At 40.3% G+C, this 19,819-nt stretch overlaps 1 protein-coding gene across 4 annotated transcripts in view; it reads left to right on the top strand.

Annotated features, from left to right (window-relative positions):
• The window catches only part of LOC125898716 (MAM domain-containing glycosylphosphatidylinositol anchor protein 1), a 233,837-nt gene extending 216,301 nt beyond the window's left edge, over positions 1–17,536 (top strand). For 3 of the 4 annotated variants that reach the window (XM_049592615.1, XM_049592609.1, XM_049592601.1), the window contains exons 17-18: positions 468–585; positions 12,128–17,536. In XM_049592615.1, the coding sequence (XP_049448572.1) occupies positions 468–585; positions 12,128–12,213 (204 nt within the window). In that variant the 3' untranslated portion in view covers positions 12,214–17,536. The remainder of the gene's footprint in view (positions 1–467; positions 586–12,127) is intronic. The other variant, XM_049592626.1, reaches the window with a different exon arrangement.
• The last annotated feature ends 2,283 nt before the right edge of the window (positions 17,537–19,819 follow it).

Below are 19,819 nucleotides of genomic sequence, written 5' to 3'. Positions count from 1 at the left end.
AAGTCGCCTGGAAAGTTTTCAGATGACTCTCCTGTTTGGTTTTGTTGTTGTGGGTCCACAAATGATTATGGGATAAGAACGCAACTTCTAAATACTTAATACCGAAGAGTACTGCATATTGTTATCTCTGCTGTTTGTTTAATTAATGTTTCAGCATAATCACAAATGCATTGCCATTTAATTCATTCATTTGACCAGTCTGAGATCTTTTATGCTCAATCTGAATTGAAAGAGTCTCATTATTACACTTCCTTTTTATTTAGATGTTAAAATATATGGAAAACATTGTTATCTTATTTACTTGCTGTAAGAACTGTTACTCAGACAGAAATCCTCATTGGTCACGTTTGAATCAAGTTTGTTTGAGCAGTGCAGTGGCTGTGTTTTTGCCTCACCAGATACACAATATATTGTATATACTTTACTCACCCAGCATCCTTCTGTCTTTTTGTGTCTTCCCTAAACAGATTGTGTTTGAAGGAATTCGAGGCCCGAGCTTCGAGGGGGATATTGCCATTGACGATGTGTCCATTACCATTGGGAAGTGCAAGCAGGAGAACACTGTAGCCAGCGCAGGTAAGACAGGTAAGATAGACATAAACACCCAGAGAAACACAAAGAAGCATCTGTGATTAAATATTCTCCCCTCATTCCTTGCCCATGTGTACGGGCGCAGTAGGAGAAACTGAAATAAGGAAGGCAATATGATTAGGAAACGTCTAAAAAGTGTTGATAGCTTTCTGTTTTCAGTTGATGTGCCCATAAAGAACTTGCTAAGAAGCTGAAACAGAGTCAGTAGGTAATTTGAGTGGTACAAGGAGAGACACCATCCCACTTGTAAGCGAAATGGCCAAAATTTGTCGCCCTTGTTGGCCTGAAATCCCTTTCTTTCCCCTGGTTGTGGAACCGTATGCTGTTCTATCTGGACTGAAACCTTTAATTGATAAATTATGAAGAATTATTAAATTTTGACCTAGTGTTTCTATTTTAACTGGCACAGCATTTGTGTCACTGATTTAACAGACAAGGAAACTCACAGATCAATTGACCTATGGCTAAGCCACGCCCCCCTACACTCACTTGGATAAAATATCAACATTCAGTGACCGGCGCTATGGCAGGTGTCACAGTACACGGCATTTCGCAGGAGGCAATTGATGTTTTTTGGGGACATAACGATAAGATGTCATTGAGAAGTAACCAAAAGGGCCTAAACTACACATTGGAGGGATATATTCATCATTTTATTGTTGACAAGGTTGATGAAAAGCTTAAATTACAAGCCAAAATTTACAGGTCACAGTGTACGCTTGTGAACCGCATCTCACTGCCATCGCCATCAAAGACAAGTTAAAGTGTCACTGAAGTTAAGGTTTTTGGCTCAGAATATGAGAAAAGGATAACTGACTTTTTACCATCTTTACCAAGAGTGTCTCTCCGTTAGTTTGGTGCTACAGTATTTACACTGAATTGTTCAGCATAACGTTTGCCAACCTTTGTTATCTCTGTGATTACAGATTGTTAATGAAGCTAAGCTCCAGAAGTTAACGTTAGCTTAACAAGAGCCCTATGGACAACAGCTAACAATGATGTACGATCACCAAAGTACAAAACTAGAACAAAATAGGCTAATGAACTCCCAGCAAACAAGCTGACATGATGAACAACACAGCTAGGAGCTAACGTTAGGCTAACTTTAGCTAACGTTAGCTAGAGATGTTAAAGATAACTTTATATTTCTTTCCAGTAAAGTGACAATTTGTTGCCTCAAACACAATGTTGTCTTACCTTAAAACAGATGTAGACATCCTTGATAATCTTACTCACGTTGAGTTGATGTTGTGGTCTAATGTTACCGCACAACTTTGTCCAAAGGAGACACTTTTCTCGGTTGAGATGTGGTTTAGGAAAGTGTAAAAAATACACACCGTGGCCCAGCCTCTCAGGATACCTTATGTCAGAGTTGCATGTACCCCATGCACACCGTTTGACCATTTATAAACTTAAAATCTCAGAAAAAGCTCATAAAACGGAACAAAATTGACTTTCTGTAATGCATTTCAATGAACGTCCAGGCAGAGAATGTCCAAGTGTATGGGAATGACTATACGCACTGTGATTGGCTCATCGCGTTTGAGGGCGGGACTTAGCCATAAGTCAGTTGTACATGTTTTGTCTTCTACTGTAATGCTATTTAGCCAATCACATCTGCATTCCAGCATTCTGACCAAGTAGCAACCTGTGGGGCTGAAAAATGAAGTGCCACAAACTGCAGTTCTTTGAACGTCCACTTGAGGCTCCAGAAGCAAGTCAGTCCCCACAGACCCCCATGTTAAAATGCCCAACTTACAGCCTGGTCCAAAAACTGTTTTGGTGTCAAAAGCTAATTTCTTCCGTTATGAGCACCGTGCAGGGAGGGAATTTTTATATCATTCAATCATTTACATTTTACTAAGGCTTAAAGTTACGCAAAATTAAGGGCAGGCTAGCTTGAGTGACAGACTGTCTGCCGATAGTGTCCTCAGTCTCAGTCAGATGCACCCCTTGCTCCTCCACAACGCCAGCCTCTCAAGCAAATATGGTTATCTCTGGCTCCAAAACACCAAGATGGCAACAGCTGAAATGCCAGATTCGAGGCTTCAGAATCAAAGTCCACAAACCACTGGGTGATGTCACAGGAACCACATCCATAGTTTTTACAGTTCATGAGTGCATCTCGAGTGAGTGAGATAAACACACAGGAGAAGAGACAAAAGACAACAATCAGAAAAGTGGGATAAAAGTCGAGTCCGTCCCCCTTGTTAAAAATTAACAAATTGCCCACTAAAGAGAGCTTTGAAAAACTGAGCTGAACTGAAAAGAAATAAATCAAGGGGCAGCAGAGGAGGGAATAAATGTAGAGACATTTAAAGTATAAAAAAAGAACTAAACATCTCCTTTAGTGTTTGGGATGTGTGGGAATATTGCACGGAGAGAAAATGTTGTCAGTGTGGGGGCTGTACGATGACAAGTGGACACCACAGGGCACCAGCATGGAGGCGATTTGGAAGCCTCGTCGTCATTTACGGTCCCTCCTCTGCCTATATCGTTTTATTTACTTCACATTCTCCTCTATCTCTTCATCCTCTATGTTTCCACACCACACCCCCGCTGCCTCCTCCACACCCTCCTTCATTATATCCTGTCTCTTTCCCTCTTACCTTCTGTTCACTGTTACATACCTCTGCTGCACTGCTCCTCATCTTTAAGAGCTTCTGTTATTCAGCCTTTTGAGAGAAAGAGAGAAAGAGAGAGGGAGGAAGTATGTAATGATACGGATTTAAAAAAGAGCATGAGTGAAGGAGAATGACAGAGACGGGAATGTCTGTGCAGCGAGGAAAGGAGTGACTCACCTGGCTCCAATAGGAGCCGGGAGAGTTGTTTTACTCCATACCATAATTTCTCCCCGCCGCTCATGCTGACATGCTCGACAAGTCAAGCCAAGCTATCTGCCCATAAATAGAATACCAGAATAGTATTTTGCTACTTTTAAATACTGTTTGTGACGGTACACTCTGCCTTAAGGGTGAACTGGGGAGAAAAACAAGTGAGTTACAGAGAATGAGTGCATGTCCATGTAAGCGTGTGGAGAGACACTCAAATAGCCTAAAGGGTAGGGGTGTGGAGTGGAGACAGCGATAGAGAAAAGGTCAAAGACGGAGAGTGACCGAAAGTGTATGTGTGAGTGTGTTTGTGTGTGTGTGTGTTTGTGAGAAAGAGCGAGAGAGAGAGGGAACAGGTCCAAGAACTGCAAGAAGAAAGAGAATATGAAACTAAAACCTGCCAGCAGTTTAACTACAGTAAAAGCTGCCCTCTGCCAGCCAAGACTTGCATACAAACACGGATGCACACGCACACACACACAGCGCATAAACATCATTAAATTCTCATAATAGCCTTCATTGCATTCCCTCTGTCTACAGACATGCACAACAACAGCTAGTTGGCACCGTTCTCTTATTGCACAGTGCCATTGCTGTTAGGTGAAATGAGGACACTTAAACTGTGAAACTGAACAAGAATCAAACGTGTATTGTATCATGTAATGGCCATTACTGTGGTACAATACACAACTGATCTTTTAACCATTGTTCCGCCAGTTAATTTGTATTTCATGTTGTCTTGACATCAGCCTCTGTATAGTGGACTCACTTTTACTGGAAATGAATCTTACATTTTACAGCCTTTAAGTTTGTATGATAATTGGCCTACTTGTTAAGCACAAATTGAGTGACTAATGTTGAGAAGAAGAACATTGTGTCACATTGGCGCTACCAAGGCTGTCCAATTTCAAAGGCTCGTTCAAATGCGGTTGAGTAATGCAGCCTTCTTTCCAAGAATTTGCAGGATGCGATGGATAAATCCTTCATGGCCCAGCCTATCCCAAGATGCATTGCACACGGGTAACAATTTTATATTAAGTTAAGTTAATTAACAGTTGTAAATAGCTACAGGTTAACATAACTATTAATTTAAAGCACACAGCTTAAATGATCTTGATTTGATAAGTTTACCTGAAAACAGTCCTCCATCAGCCTGATATATATCAAATGGCAGAGTCTTCAGTGGAGAATCATCTCCCCAAGTATTCAATTAAAAAAAAATACATAAGAATCTCTGGGTCCATGATTTAGGACAAACTAACTTATAGCTCACTCTTTCTTTCGTCAAGTGCAGCTGGTTGCTAGGTAACAGGAACGCCAATGGGTCGGGTCGAGTACAACTGGTGATGCAATCAGCAAATCCTTCGCAGACCAGACCGTCCCATTTCGCATCCTTCAAAAGCTGCAGCCCCTGAACTGAGACACAGCTGTAGTCCAACATGGGGAATGACCTTGCCATCTGTACAGGATACTGCACCCTCAATTTGGAAAGAGAACTCCCATACATACCTTTTAATGGAATGCAAAGGGAAAAAGCTCAGGTAGAACAACAGAGAAGGGATCCAGTTCCAGGAAAGACAGACATGCAGTTTGTCATGTGCACAGAGTTTTAGTACAAAAGGTTTCATGCAGCAACATGGTTTTATTGTTAGGATCTACTACAAAGACAACATTAGAGCCATGGAAACAACACAAAACAGCATAAATGTGAAAGTGAATTATTAAAACCCTGGTTTTACCTTCTTCTTCTGCTTCTGCAACCCCCAGTTGTGAGACGTCTGTGTATGTGTGCGATCTTGCACATGTGCACGTAAAAGAACTGGCGGATGGAGTGAATAATGGATGAAGGTGTAAACAGGAAGAGGAAAGCTCTTGAGCTCTCCGTGCGTGCACATGTTTGCGTGTGCACGTGTGTCCTGCGGTTTTGTGAAGGCAGAGACATATAGTGCAGACAGATGGGTTATTATCAGGCAGGCGACTGAAGAGTCTTTGCCACCGAAAGAAACACAAATGCGTCTGTCTTGAGTACAGATTTTGCCACCATGGAGTTTGTGAGGTAAAGTGAGGATTAGAGACGGATTAAACTCAACTCGTGATTGAAAGGTATGATGAAATCAAAATGAATATGAGTTCAAGGAAAATGCAAAGTCACTTAGAGCATACCACAAATTACACTTTATACGGACTCTAATACAGAAGAGGAAGGAGCCTTATAAGGTCACTTCCCATGGGTAAGGCTGTCTTTATACAAGTACAGGTGGATAGATAGATAGATAGATAGATAGATAGATAGATAGATAGATAGGCTAATTAAGTGACAAATAGCTTAAAACAGACACGCATGGTGAGATAGTGCTTTTGAATACACAAGTACAAAGCCACAAATAACATCAATAGAAGCTTTGATCAGTAAACTGTCATATGGCTAGGTGTGTGTGTGTGTGTGTGTGTGTGTGTGTGTGAGTGGCAGTATCACCCAGCCGACACATTGCATGTGTCACACACACACACACACACACACACACACACACACACACACACACACACTGCATACATACTCACTTACACATGTACGTGTGCATCCATGTTTTCAGATTAACTATATATGAAAGCACATATATATGTACAAGGATGCTCACAAATATTTGACAGCTGCAGTATGTGCATTCTTACACTCATGTACACACGCTGACTCCAGGTTAACACACGGGGGGACTGGTATCCTACAGTCCTCCACAAATAAAGTATGGTGCCTCTGACATGTTTGATGCAACTCCACCTGCATAAATCACAGAGCTCTACCTGGCTCAGCTGTGTGTGTTCAGAGAAGAGGTGGTGGAAAGTGAGCTTGTCTGTTTTACGTTTTACTGCATTGTCTTTTCTCCAATGAAGGAGTTTCCTCCTTATTTCTTCGTTGCTCTTCCATCACGTGGCTCTCATGCATCATAAGGTAGGAACTTAATGAATATGTGAAACCAGGAGTCATACAAAATTAATTCAAAACTTGCTAAAAGGAGCTCTATATGATAGTCAGAGCATTAATATCGCAGCCAACAACTACTGGCTATGTAAAGATGTAGTGGAGTATTGGCAATCTGAGCAGAGTAGGAAGTCATGCTACCTTTGTGTGTGATGTCACCTGAGCTTCTCTGTTCTCTTGTGGTAGACGATCCGACTGAGCATGCATGTTAGTGCATGTGAGTCCTGTGTGTGTATCCCATAGTAGGTCAAAAATAAATGAACAAATCTTTTTGAATATGCACCGGGTCAGCCTGTCCAACATCCGAGTGCTCATGAATCCCTCCTTCCACTGGCAGTTACTGTAGGGTACCGCTCACACTGCCTGTGAGTGAACGAGATGCGACTGAATTGGACTACAGTTCAGACAGCCTAGCAGCTACACTTACTGAACTAGTGAGTGAAACATTCTCTTTAGGTGGGACGTATTCTGCTTGCCCAGGAAGAATGACAAATCGATTGCGGTCAGATCATATTTTATAAATTAAATAACATATAGATAGCTTAGCAAGAGTTAGATGTTTTACTGTACGCTATAAAAACATAATTTTTTATCAGTTGTTTATGTTATGTTATGTTGCTTGGAATACCTGACGAGAATAGTTATATTCCATAAATAGCATTACAAGGGTCAGCTTGCTACTTAAACTTGTTAGATGTCATGTTGTCTCAGGAAAAAGACAGGCAGAGGAAAACACAAACAAACCAAGAGCGTAATTCAATTGATTTTTTTGACACTGATACTGATACAATCCTGGGCTGTAGGTAGAGGAGCTTGAAGTCACAGATACAGAGGAGGATGGTGTTCCTACGGAGCCCGCTACGTTAATGGTTGAAAGAGTTACACTGGTTTGTGAGATGAAAGAAGTGTCGTCTTCTCTTTTTTCTATAATCCACACAGTAGGGTGTTTGTAAATGAACAAGGGCCATTTAACTTGGACTCTCGTCACCACCACCACAAGCCAAGGCCAATGGTGCATTCATGTGCTCCTTGGATGGTTCTTCCACGTTTAGTATGTTGAAGGGAAATTTCGGTTTATTTCAACCTGTCTCCTGTCGTCCTAAATTTGTTTCAAGTGACTAGTGACATAAAAATAATAGTTAGTATGTTAGCAGTTAGCCTAGATACAGCCGAAGCGTCAGACCTGTTAAAACGTAAGTGAACGGGCAACCTTCAAGTGCAAAGTTAGTCCACTAAACAAACTTTTTTTCCACAAAGCCTGCCTCATATGGTTAGGATAAATATCAAAGAACATATAGAAAACAACATGTAAACGTGTTGTCTTACCTTACCGGTATGCTGCCATGTTTGTTTACCATTTAGCTCTGCTTTCCAAAGCGCAACCGAAATATTGCGAGAACAAGCAGCAACAGCTGCAAGGCCGAACTGGACAGTAGCCTGAAAAGTTCATTAATTTATTTAATGAAAGATTTATAGAATAATGGCTGACTTTTTGCCAGACTTTGACTTTGTGAAGGAGGAATTTGATTTTGCAGAGTTTGATGGCCGCCCTTATTTATTTGAGCCAGAATACACTGACGAAGAGCTTCGTGAAATTGAAGAACGGAGGAGGAGAGAGAGAGAGAGGCGCAACAGGTAGAGGACGACAGAGGAGGAATGGCTGCTGCAAGGCTGCATAGCTCTGGAGATTGGTGGTGTACCTGTGAATGCTGTGCCCCAGTGCCCACAGAAGAGGAATGCCTCTTGAAATAAACTGAAATTTCCCTTTAGTGAGGTTTAAGTTGTAATGTGGAAACAACATGGACGCTATAAAGAGGATGTGTTGTATTTTATTGCTCAGGGCATTTAAACAACACGTTAATAATACAGAGCACATCAGGTGAGCCATGAAAAATGCTGGGAGACTAATTTTTTCAGATTTTTATGACACCAGGCTGCTGAGGTAACTTGCCCTCAAAGAGGCTTACATGGTCTACATGGGATGTGGAAATGCATTAAAATGACCATAAGCTTTATTGATATAAACTTACAGTATTTTTAAACTGAATTGCTGCCATATCTTGCAAAATGTATCATAAGGTTTGGAAGGTTCAATAAATTTACCTGTATCAACTTGGGGGGAACTACATGGGAACTGTAAAATGAAAAAAACAAAAAACAAAAAAAAACAACACCCATCACTAGTATCCCACTAATCGCTCTGCACTGCACTCATAAGCATACAGCTGATTCTGGGACGACATTGTTGTAGAAGTGAAGCAGCCACCCTCTGGTTTCTGGCTCTGTCAGCACAGAAGCTGTTGTTAGCACTATTTGCTCATTTAGCACCGTTAGCTGCTAGCTGCCAGCTCAGCTACCTCCATGTTGAGAGCTGTGTGCACACAACCTCTGAATCATACTGTAGATTCACTCTGAATATTGTCTAGAGCTCCTTTAATGTATTTTATTAATAGAAGTAGCACAGCAGGATCTAATTGGCATTGACACCGACAGTCTCTGTAGTAATTTTAAAAGTTTAACTTCCTGTGATCATAAAGAGACTGTTAGCTAAAGAGACAATCATTTTCTCGTTGGTTGCAGCACAAGTGCAGCACAAAGAAGCAGGTTTGGAAGCTCTGATTTATGTGAGTGGATTAAAATGCCTGTGCACCATCTTAACTGTGACACACATGAAACCACCCACCACACACACGTATACTTAGACACAAATAGTATACAGCCATAGTAATCCATTATATCATCCATGTATAGACCTGTATCACTTACTCGCAATCACTGAAATAAACAATCCTACTCCCTACATGACTTCGCAAAGAGAGAGGCGATAGGATGGGTTGAGAGAGAAAAACAGATAGACAGAGAGATGTAAAACACCATGTTCCACTTCAATCTGTTGCCTGCAAACTATATCGTAGGAATCTTTGTGTATATGTGTGTGGGAGTGTGTGTGTCTGCTGCGTACGGATCAAAGCTTTATTATAAATATTGATTTTCTGCCTGGAGGATAGACCCTTGATATGAAATCATATTGATCTTTTTAATACAATACCTACTTTTTATTTATGAAAGTGTCTTTGAGCAGCATGCATGTTGCTTAATTTGTTGCTGCATTTTTGTGATGCTGTGCATACAGTAAAAGAGAGAGTGCGCGTGAGAGTGAGTATGTATGGCAAAGAAGGGAAGGAGTGTGTTTTTGTACTGTACACTGCTCCTGTGTGGGACTGTAAGATTTTCACAGAAAAGAAAATAAATAGGAAATCTGAGATGATCTGAAGTCTTATCAGCGGAAGGGTTCTGAACAACCAAATCACACCTCATAGAAGATGTGTGTGCTTCATCTCCTGACTGCGCACAAACAATAACAATGTGCAGGGGGGGAAAGAATCGAAGGAAAACAATCCATCACATATTGGTGATGATGACATCACTTGCAACTTCTTTCTCTCATTAAAATCTCAAAGCTGTCATGACGAAGTGTAGGATCTCAATGGTGAATCCCTCTGTTTCTTTCACTTGTTTACTCATCTGCCCCCTCGTTCTTGGCTCTGTCTCTTTCCCCATCCTTCTTCTCCACTCAACTCTTTCTTTCTTCCCTGACAGTCTCTTTCCTCCACGTGAAATCATAAAACACAGATCCATTTTTCTACAACCCTCCTCCTGCTTTCAACATCGGTAACACGGTTTGGTATTGTTCAAAAGATGCTCCTCGTTACACAAAAGAAAAGTGTAAACTCGCTGCTACACCAGGGCTTTTTCATTTCACATGCCTCTGCAGTCAGCCCCTGGCTTAAAGACAGCCTCAGGCCAAAGAGATAAATATATACATGTACAGTTCTACTTAGCCTGTGGTTAATGTAATGTCAAGGTTAGCCTGCTATTTATTAAATGCAGTTTACGAGGGACTAAGAATTATGTCATATTTACACCATTGGTTTGATATACACTATATACAGTGCATTTAGGGAGTGAAAAGTGACCCAGATGTATGTTTTATAGATGTTTTATTGTTCGACCATTGATAAAATTAACAATGAAGTGGATAATTATATTAATGTCCACATATCTTTCAATTTAAAGATACAATATACAATGCAGGATTTTCCTAAAAAAAACATAATGTATAGACTCATATAGAAATAATCACTCTCAATATGCCCTGTATTTTTCCGCAGAGACTCTGCCCTCGGCCTGTATTCTCTCATTTTCTTTTTATTTTCTGTATTGGGGGTGTTTATAGGAGTGTACCCCCACAGTGCTCGGGTGAGATCAGAGCTTTATTAAAAGGTAGCAACCAGGTGCCAGACTGTAAGCAGCAGGCATCCAAAAAAATGCAAATAGATTGAAGTGAAATGCCAAACCAGAGTGTATCTGGCTTTTGCTTTCATTTCCATTGCTGAGCGTCTAACCGACAATCCTGCATAGTATACTACAACAATCAGCGTACCTTTATAGCTTTGTAATGAGTTAAAGTCAAAACTTACAGTGATAACTTTAACTTGGTTAAAGGAGGGTGGACAAAATAAGGGGCCTGCCCTCGGCTCCCTACTGACACCAGTAGAAGAATGTACTAAAGGAAACTTAAATAGGCTCAAACATGATTTATTTATATATTATTCCCCTCCCCAAATGAAAACATAGGAGAAAAAAAAGATAATCTGAGGATTTCAGCTTTAATAATTATCTCCTTTGTTCAATTTAAGATAATCCAAGTGAGGAAGAAATGTCCAATATCCACTGTTTAAAATGAAAAAACAGGAACCAGGTGAAAACAATGTATTGCAAAAAAAAATAAAATATATATCCCCCCCCCCCAAAAAAAAGGAATTTGCTCAGTACTTTTCTATCCTCCACACACCAAAAGCAAGAATCTATTTTTTTTTTCCCCAAACCGGGCTGTCTGGTTTCCACCACCGGCCTCCTGTTCTTGACAAACAAAATCCAAAAACCCTCCCCAAACAATTCCTCTTCGTTCCCAAAGGCCACACCCCTTCACCTGTGTGCAGCAAGGGCGAGAGGGAGACAAGGCAAGGCACATTAGGCTCATTCAGGCTCGGACAGCGATAATCTTGCAAGAGCAAGGCAGCTGCAGTTTTTAGAGCCAGGCGCTGCAGTTGCTCTCCACTGACTGCGAGACCCGGAGCATGATGGGAAACCTCAGGCTCTCACCTGATCTAACATTTCTTTAATTGACTGACTTGACCGCAGCTTGTTGTCACTGCCCCCTGCTGCAGCTGCCTGCTCTCGTTCATCTTGAACAAGCCTAGTCACAGTATATTTGGAGGCTGTTCTACTCAGGAACCCTCTAACAATACTGTACATGTCTCTCCCCTCACCTTTGTGGCAGTGTCACAACACCTTCAAATGAAATGCAATCCAACAGCAGACTACATGTCTTACTCTGAGCTGTTTATTAAAATGTGAATTAACTGTTGAACCCTGACAGTCACAAGGCAAATGTAAAATGTAACATCAGTCAGTGATAAAAGGCAATCTTTTTTCTTGTATTAATAAATTGCTAGAGTGTACAAAGCACTCATGATTGTTTGGTGTGCCTGTAATTACAGGAGTGTGTTACAAAAATGGAACAGTGGAGAGTGAGTAAGCTTCATGTGTCTGAGGAAACTTAACTATAAAACCTTTTAAAGTCATGAATAAACAGCAGAGCCAGGTGTCTGTAAGTGTTTTATGTTTGAACTAATAAGACTCTCTTCTTTTTCCCCCGTAGTTCTGATTGGTGGATCACACTCGCTCCCGTTGGCCAGCTGGCTGACCTTTGGCCTCTCCTGCTTCCTGTCACTACTCTACAGATGATGAGCACTTCCTGCAATGCCACCTGTCTGTAATGACAGACACTGCCCTGACTTGCGCTCTTATACTTCTCTCTCTACCCTTCTCCCTGTCCTTTCCTCTACTTATGTCTCCCTGACTGTCTGTCCTTCTCCACTCGATGTCTCTCTATCCTTCATGCATCCATTTCATCCTTCTTGCTTAGATAAATGGTAACACAATGTCTTTGTCTAGTTTCTCCTCCTCTGCTTTCTTTGAACATTTACCCCCCTCAAGACACTCGGTATAACCAACTGATGAGCATACTGTATTTAAGGTGAACATACTTAATGATCTTTGACAGTCGAGTTTCACTTCTCTCCTTTGTCACTATTAATCTGATTAGATACACTTTACCCATGTCAGCGTGTCACTTTGTCACCTTTTCCTCTCCTTCATCAACCTCCTTCATCCATACATGCACCCTCTAATGTATCTCCACTCCCTCAACGGCCCCTCCACCCTATTCCCCAGACACACCAAGGTGTCGGACACTCTACCAAAGATGACAAAGGACCTGAGGGAATAAAACAAGGGAACAGGGATTCCAGGAAGAAAGTGAAGGAGTGAAAAGGAGAAAGTGGGTAAAGTCCTTCTTTTTCCACAAAGAGTCTCCCTTCAGTCCCAGCCTTTGGGACCATGGGAGCTATTGAATGACAAAGAGACGGACGAAGAGAAAAAACACTGATGAATGAATGAATGAATAAATGAATGAATGCTGAGGAAAGGACGAACCAGAGACAGAGGGATAAAGAAGTGCGCTCCTGGTAGCCTCTCTAATTGCCCTCTGCTTGCCACAAGAGACGAACCTCGGTGCGGATTATACGTGTACATTTATCTCTATATATATTAAATATAACAAAGTTTAAACTAAAACACAACTAGGACAGTGGAGGACTTTACAAAGTGAAATTAAAGAAGCACAACATTTATACAACCTCTGCTGATCCTTTGGGTTTTATTCTACTTATTATGTGATGTTGCAATTTGTCAGACCTATACCTTTTTGATATTTTGCTTTTTTGTTTTTGTTTTGTTTATGGCGGTACAAGGGTCAAGGGCAATGGTTAATAAAGTATTATATTAATATTTATGAGAAGAAGAGAAGACGATTTGTGATCCAGAACCTGAGTTGAGCGCGAGGAGGGAAATGCGAGGATGACCCAAGCCACCTGGATAGAAACCTCAACTTTTCTTGGCACATACTGAACACACACACACACACACACACACACACACACACACACACACGTACAAACACGCAGTTTCCTTGCTGACATCACAACCAGGCCCTCAGCTCACCCTCTGCCTCAAATACATGTCTCATCTGTGAATGAACCAGACGGAAAACAATGGATGGTAGATGCAATTTTCACATTTCTGCTCCCTTACCATGAACTTCCCATCCCTGGACATCATGACTCAGATGTTCCGGATTTATCAACCACAACAGAATAGCCGGACATGTCTCTAATGTAGAGAAAAACACAGCGTGGCACGGGAGAGCAGAACGGAGCCTGAAGTTCAGCTGAATACTTCTTCCTCCACAGGTTATTGAATGTCATGTATGAATTTCCCATACACTTCTTTCACACGAGTGAAAGATGAAGATTGTCAGTATCTGGCGGGCGTGCAGCGTGGATTGCATATCAGATTCTCTGTCATTGTTTAATTAACGTTGAATGTCTGTAGCGTAAACAGTTTTTCATAATCACATAGATATGATTGTTAAAGTTAAGCAATACTCATATCTATAGCTCTATATACAATAGTTTATGATTGCATTTAAGATGGAAGAAAAAAAGAAGCATCTTGTCCAAAATACATGGGTACTTCTTTCATGATTTGTCAGTTATGATTTATAATAACCAGTGTATTCACCATTCATAAGAACTCCATAATTTAAGCTGTAGCTATTTTAATCTTTCATGGGAGAGAGCGTATTGTTGCATTGTGCTGCAACTCAAGAGAGCTCCACTTTCACTACTCACCCTGATCCAGTATCTGATCTACTTGTGTATGCTGATGTGCTTCATTAACACGTGCATTACATGTGAATCAGTCCTTGTGTACTTTTGCCTTTGTCATGTCATGTTTGTTTGATCATTGCACTTTCTTTTTTTAAAGTTTTTCATAATTTGGGTCGCTACAAATAGCATTAATGATTTTACAATCATAAATAGTACATAACAGAGAAATAATGTGCCTATTTGACTTGCCCCAGTCTGGTGTGAGTGCCAGTGTCCATGTTAATCTGGCACTAATGGTTACTGTATGTGTAGAGCATCATACTGTGTCATCACCAGCTTTTAGCATACTCAAAGCTGTGTAAGGCATGTTGGACAAATCTGTGAAGCTCCACTGACAATAGTCTATGATAAGAACACAGAAATCATTTGAAACCTACTGTAAGCAAACTCTCAGTGTCCCTGCATCCCTAGCTTTATGTCTGCCATGAATCTACTTTGGTGCAATGAGTGCACCTGATGGCAGGCTGCACCTGAATGGAGAATTTGAGTGACGTGCTTTCCTGTAAATGTAGCTTGTTCATTCTGCAATCATATACTCTGAGCTGAAAATGTTTCTTTCTTTTTAAAATCTCCTCAAAATGCCTCAGTTATTTTTTTCCCCAAAACACAACATAACAAAAGTGTTTGTTTTTAGGCATCCATTGCAACACCTCCAATTCCACCAGGCGATGTGGCCAAGGGCTACATGTGGTATTTATATCAGCTTAGGTTGTACAGTATCATGAGCGTTACTCAGCATCAAAGCAGCACACTGTGGGTCAGTATGTTAACCATGTAGTACTAAATACATTTTAGAAATCTCATTAAGCATCGGTGTGCATGGCATTTCACCGTGCTGTCAACTCATTCCTCATATTGCCTTATATTTGAATGGCAGTAGTAACAGGGGGAACCATTGTTGTCATTGCATTTGGACATACATCAGCTGCAAATTAACAGACACACTGTGGAATCTTAAAATGTATTGTTTGTAACCTTTGTTTGTTCCCAAAATTGACACACAAACACACTTTGGTTGTGTTTTGGCTTTTTATGAAAATTTATAGCTCAAGTTTAAAGTGGAAGACATTGCATTTTTTCAGAATATCAAAGCATAACATACACATGCGTAAATAATTCAACCCACTGCTGAGCATTTCAGTTATCATTGTGTTGACTGGTGTGTATTAAAAATATGTGGCAATATGGAAAGGTGGGGAATTGATGGCTGCTGTTTCCATCAACTCCTGTATAATAGAGCAATGTTTGTTTTTGTTTTGTTTTGCTTTTATTTGCAACGAACGAAATCCAAACTGGCACACTACAGACAACTCTGAGTCATCATAAACAGCGCTTGATTCCCAGTAGATGACCGTCCAAATGGGAAACAGTGTTTTCAAGCAAATGTAAATCAAGCAACTGTCTCTTTGTTGGTGTTTTAATACAAACCATTTCAATAATGGTTTAGAAATTACCATTTCACAATATTCAGAGTGTTATCACACCTGTAGCAACTCTTCATTTCTCTCATGCTGTGTCACGGACAGATACAGAGTGAGGTCTGCATATATCTTCCATAATAAAATCACATGCTGAAATCATAACTTATAATTCAAGTGACATTTATTATTTCAGTAGATTACATTATGTGCTGCATTTGTTTCAAAGTAACACCTGTGAATAAAGGGGACATTTTAAAAAGCAACAAAATGAAAAGCTTTTGTCGATAATATGTCCTGCGTGACATACAGTGCTGTGGGTAAGCACATGGAGATGTGTAGCACAACTGTCAGATAGCATAGAACAGAAATGAATATGACTGATATTTCTGAGTGTGAGAGAAGGTTGAAGGTCCATCAGAACATATTTGACCTTAACATTATAAACTGCACGAACGAAGCAAATTCAACTTCAATGAACTTGTTTTCTGTGGTTTTAAGCCAGCAAACACAATGTGATGGACTGTTGAAAAGTAAAAACCACTTACTGTATTCTGGGCACACTGAAAGCACCTCTAGATTTAACTTGATTTCAAATCCAGTTTTAAATTTTTTGATAAAGACAAACCAAAGATAAGACAACTAGCTACATGTTTACCACATGAATTAGCTATGAAATTTGAAAAGTTTGACTTTCTCCTATCCAGTAGATGACACAGTCGGTCTATTTTAGTTGCGATCCTCTAATGTGGGTGAAGTCAGTGAAGCACCAGTGCTCAGTGTCTTCACAAAAGGAACAGAATTTTGGGATCTTGTTTGTGTCCTTTAAACGTGAGCCTCTTGATCATTTCCACTTCCTGTTAGCAACATGCCCGTTCATCTGCTTACTCAGCCCCTGTAGAGCTGCACATGCACACACACATATACAGTACATACACAGATAGATAACAACAACTGGACTGACAAACTGACTGTTAATCTTCCATCTACTGTATACTGTCTGTACTGTCTGGAAGTGACCTGCAAAAGGACTGTCTGGAACTACTCAGCCTCTGTCCCCTTATTAACTGCAAAAGCTGCCAATACACTGAGCAACTGCGTGGCAATAGATCGAGTACTCCTCCTGGCAACAGTAATAAACTGAGGTACATGTTCAGAAGTTATATTCTCTTTGTTTTTGTTTGTTTGTTTTGTTATTATTTGTGGGAAATAGACATTGTGAAACAATCAGTGTCTGAGTGCTGGTAACACTCTAGCGTCATGCTTCCCTGTGATGTTACTTAAAACCTTATGAGGGTGTTACAGCCTTGGTTTACAGACTGGAATGACCTTTTCCACAAAACGCTGTGACCTTTGCCCTGGTTTCCAAATAAAGAAAGGGGAAACAAAATAATAGTAATTTTGAATATGATACTTTCTGATCATCTGGCACACACCTTGTAAGTCCACAAATAACTGAATCACAGTGCTCCAGTGGACTTCGACAAACTGTGGCATCAAACGTTTCACCAAGCAGCTCCAAAGTGATAAGCCTTAAAACCTTATAAATTACTTTTTTAGGGCTCACCTGACTATCGTAACTCACTGTGACAAGCATTGTCTTCGTATTTTAAGTACATTTTGGGAAACAGTGCATCGGTCACAGTGATAAAACACATGCTGACTGTCAGGTTTTACAGCATACACCAGTCTATGTATTGATCCATTTTGGAACAAAAGATGTGAAATGCACCTTTCATGGGTAGAAAGGGGAGAGGGGTATCAAACAGTGCTGGGTGTTGTATATCTCTGTCATGTACTGAAGTATTTTAGAGGAAAAATATATTTGAAATATGACGCTGAAAGGTATAAATAAACATTGATGAAACAAAAATGTTTAGTAATTATTGCTTGTTGCTGCAGTTGTTCCTTTTTGAGAAGGGAATGTACTTTTGGGAAATTCTGTCTCTGCCAGAGAGAGAAATGAGAGGATCGATGTTACTCTCATGTCTGTACACTAAATATGGAGCTACAGCCAGCTATCTTGAATCAGCATTAACACTGGAGACACAAGAATCAGCCTGACTCTGTCCTAAGGCAGTAAGATCTGCCTGTTAGCACCTCCAGGGCCTGGTCCAAATGTGCACAGGTATATTTAAAAAAAAAAAGTGCCTTTTTTATGTGTTTCAGCCATTCATACATGCAGACTGCATTTTGATTCACCCAAAGCTGACCTTATGTAAAACTGTTTCAATAGAAAATATTTTCAGAAACTGAGTGGTCAACATCTTCTTCTTTGCTGTTGGTTTGGCATGCTCTTGACAGCGCTTCAGTTGTGTTTTTGTTTGGACGGAGATTTCACACTGCTTTTGTGGAAGGGAAATACCACGTTTTTGAAAAAATACCCCTGCACATGTGGACTTGACCTAAAGCTCGTGAATAAACAAGTTTTTGATTTGTACAAAAACCAAAGCGTAAAAACGTCGAGTTACATTTTTAACACAGGGTTATGTGCCTGACTACTTCTTGGCTGGGTGCATTAACTTTGTATAACCTCGTCTTCACCTTGAGGTTGCCACAAAACCAGCAGAGACTATAGTGTAGATGACCTGACACAAACTTGTATTGTGTCGACACTGTGTAGACGACTTAAGCTTCAGCCAGATGGTCTGACATAATTCTGGTCAAATTTGGTCATGTGTGGAGAAGCAATTTTTCTCGCAGCTGGTTGTCTGGATAACAAGAAAACAGGAAAGGGACAGGAAACACCTTTAAATTTGTATTAGAAAGCTGTAAGTGTATCAACTAACACTGCTTGTGTGTATCAACTGACACTGCTTGTTTGTCAGAGATCATATATTGTCATAATGTACTAATCCTTTGGCTTTCTCAGGAGTGAACCATCAAATGTCAAATCATGTGTCTTTAGTCTCTTTATTCAACAACAACACTTCAGAAATGTACTTCTCCTCGCCAAGGAATAGTCTGGCTCATTAACTCTCAAAGAACTGAAGTTGCATATTGTTTTTTAACTACAGTTTTTGTTCATAAGTAAGCTCATCAAAAGAATTGCTGGTAGGCAGATGTTTTTATCATCAGACAGAGCCAGGCAAGTGTTTTCCCCTTTTTATAGACTTCATAGCAAACTAATTTCTAGTACCTGGCTGCTGGTATCAGTCTTCTCATCTGTCTCTCAGTAAAGACAGGCAATAGGTGCAATTTTTAATAGTCACTGTAAATAATAGCACAATCAACATTTTCCCAGTTATTGTCATGTTCAAAACCAAAAACCTACTCAAACCTGTGATCCTAAAACCACGTTTTCGTCAGACTGAGTCACAGGGTGCAATGGTGGATTCAAGTCTTAGCTTTGAAATGGAGTTCAAGTAGTTCTTTTAAGTACTTATTAGCCAAAAGTACCATTTCATGGTATAAAACAAGTCATTTATTAAATCACATATAAAGAGATTACTGTTAATAGCTGTAGGACACGTGTGACTAACTGCACTGCTGGCAAACTCTTTCAAATCAGTGCTCGTACTCAGACAGACTGCCTGAGATGCTGCCTGGTGCGACCTTTGTTACAAGAAAATACATCACAACAGCAGGGGGGTAATTACAGACGTGTTACAGGTGCCTAAAGATACTAATTACTACACACTCTTTATCGCTCATTGTGATTAACAGACCAACATGTTTAGACTTCTTAACAGAAATGAGACTAAGTAGTACACTGAGCACATAAAACTTAAGCCGCGTGTGTCCTATCAAAGACAAACAAACGTCAGTGGTTCATTCTAGACATAGATACAAGGAGCAAATGACATGACACCTTTAAATGAAGCATTTCTTTAATAGTTTTGTTTTCATGTATTTTGTCGACATGACCCTCGTGCTCTGTGTTCGGAGTGGACATGATAGATCGCACATGTCGTAGATGCAACATGCACAGCAATTAATGAGAATCCTTAGGAATGAATAAATTGCTAAACAAATTTCAGCACTTGCTCGCTAATGACTTTACTGTCAAGGCTGCCTGCTCATGCATGCCTAATTTGTTCGATGTGTGTACATGAAACTCACACGAGTGGCTTTCTCTCATCTTTCAGCACCTCGGCGTAGGATGTCACCACAAAGTCATACCATCGCAACGAATACAGTAAT

Source organism: Epinephelus fuscoguttatus, linkage group LG2 (assembly GCF_011397635.1).
Source record: "Epinephelus fuscoguttatus linkage group LG2, E.fuscoguttatus.final_Chr_v1".
In the NCBI taxonomy this organism is placed as follows: domain Eukaryota; kingdom Metazoa; phylum Chordata; class Actinopteri; order Perciformes; family Serranidae; genus Epinephelus; species Epinephelus fuscoguttatus.
The sequence above is the reverse complement of the archived record's forward strand: the minus strand, read 5'-3'. Positions and strand labels throughout refer to the sequence as shown.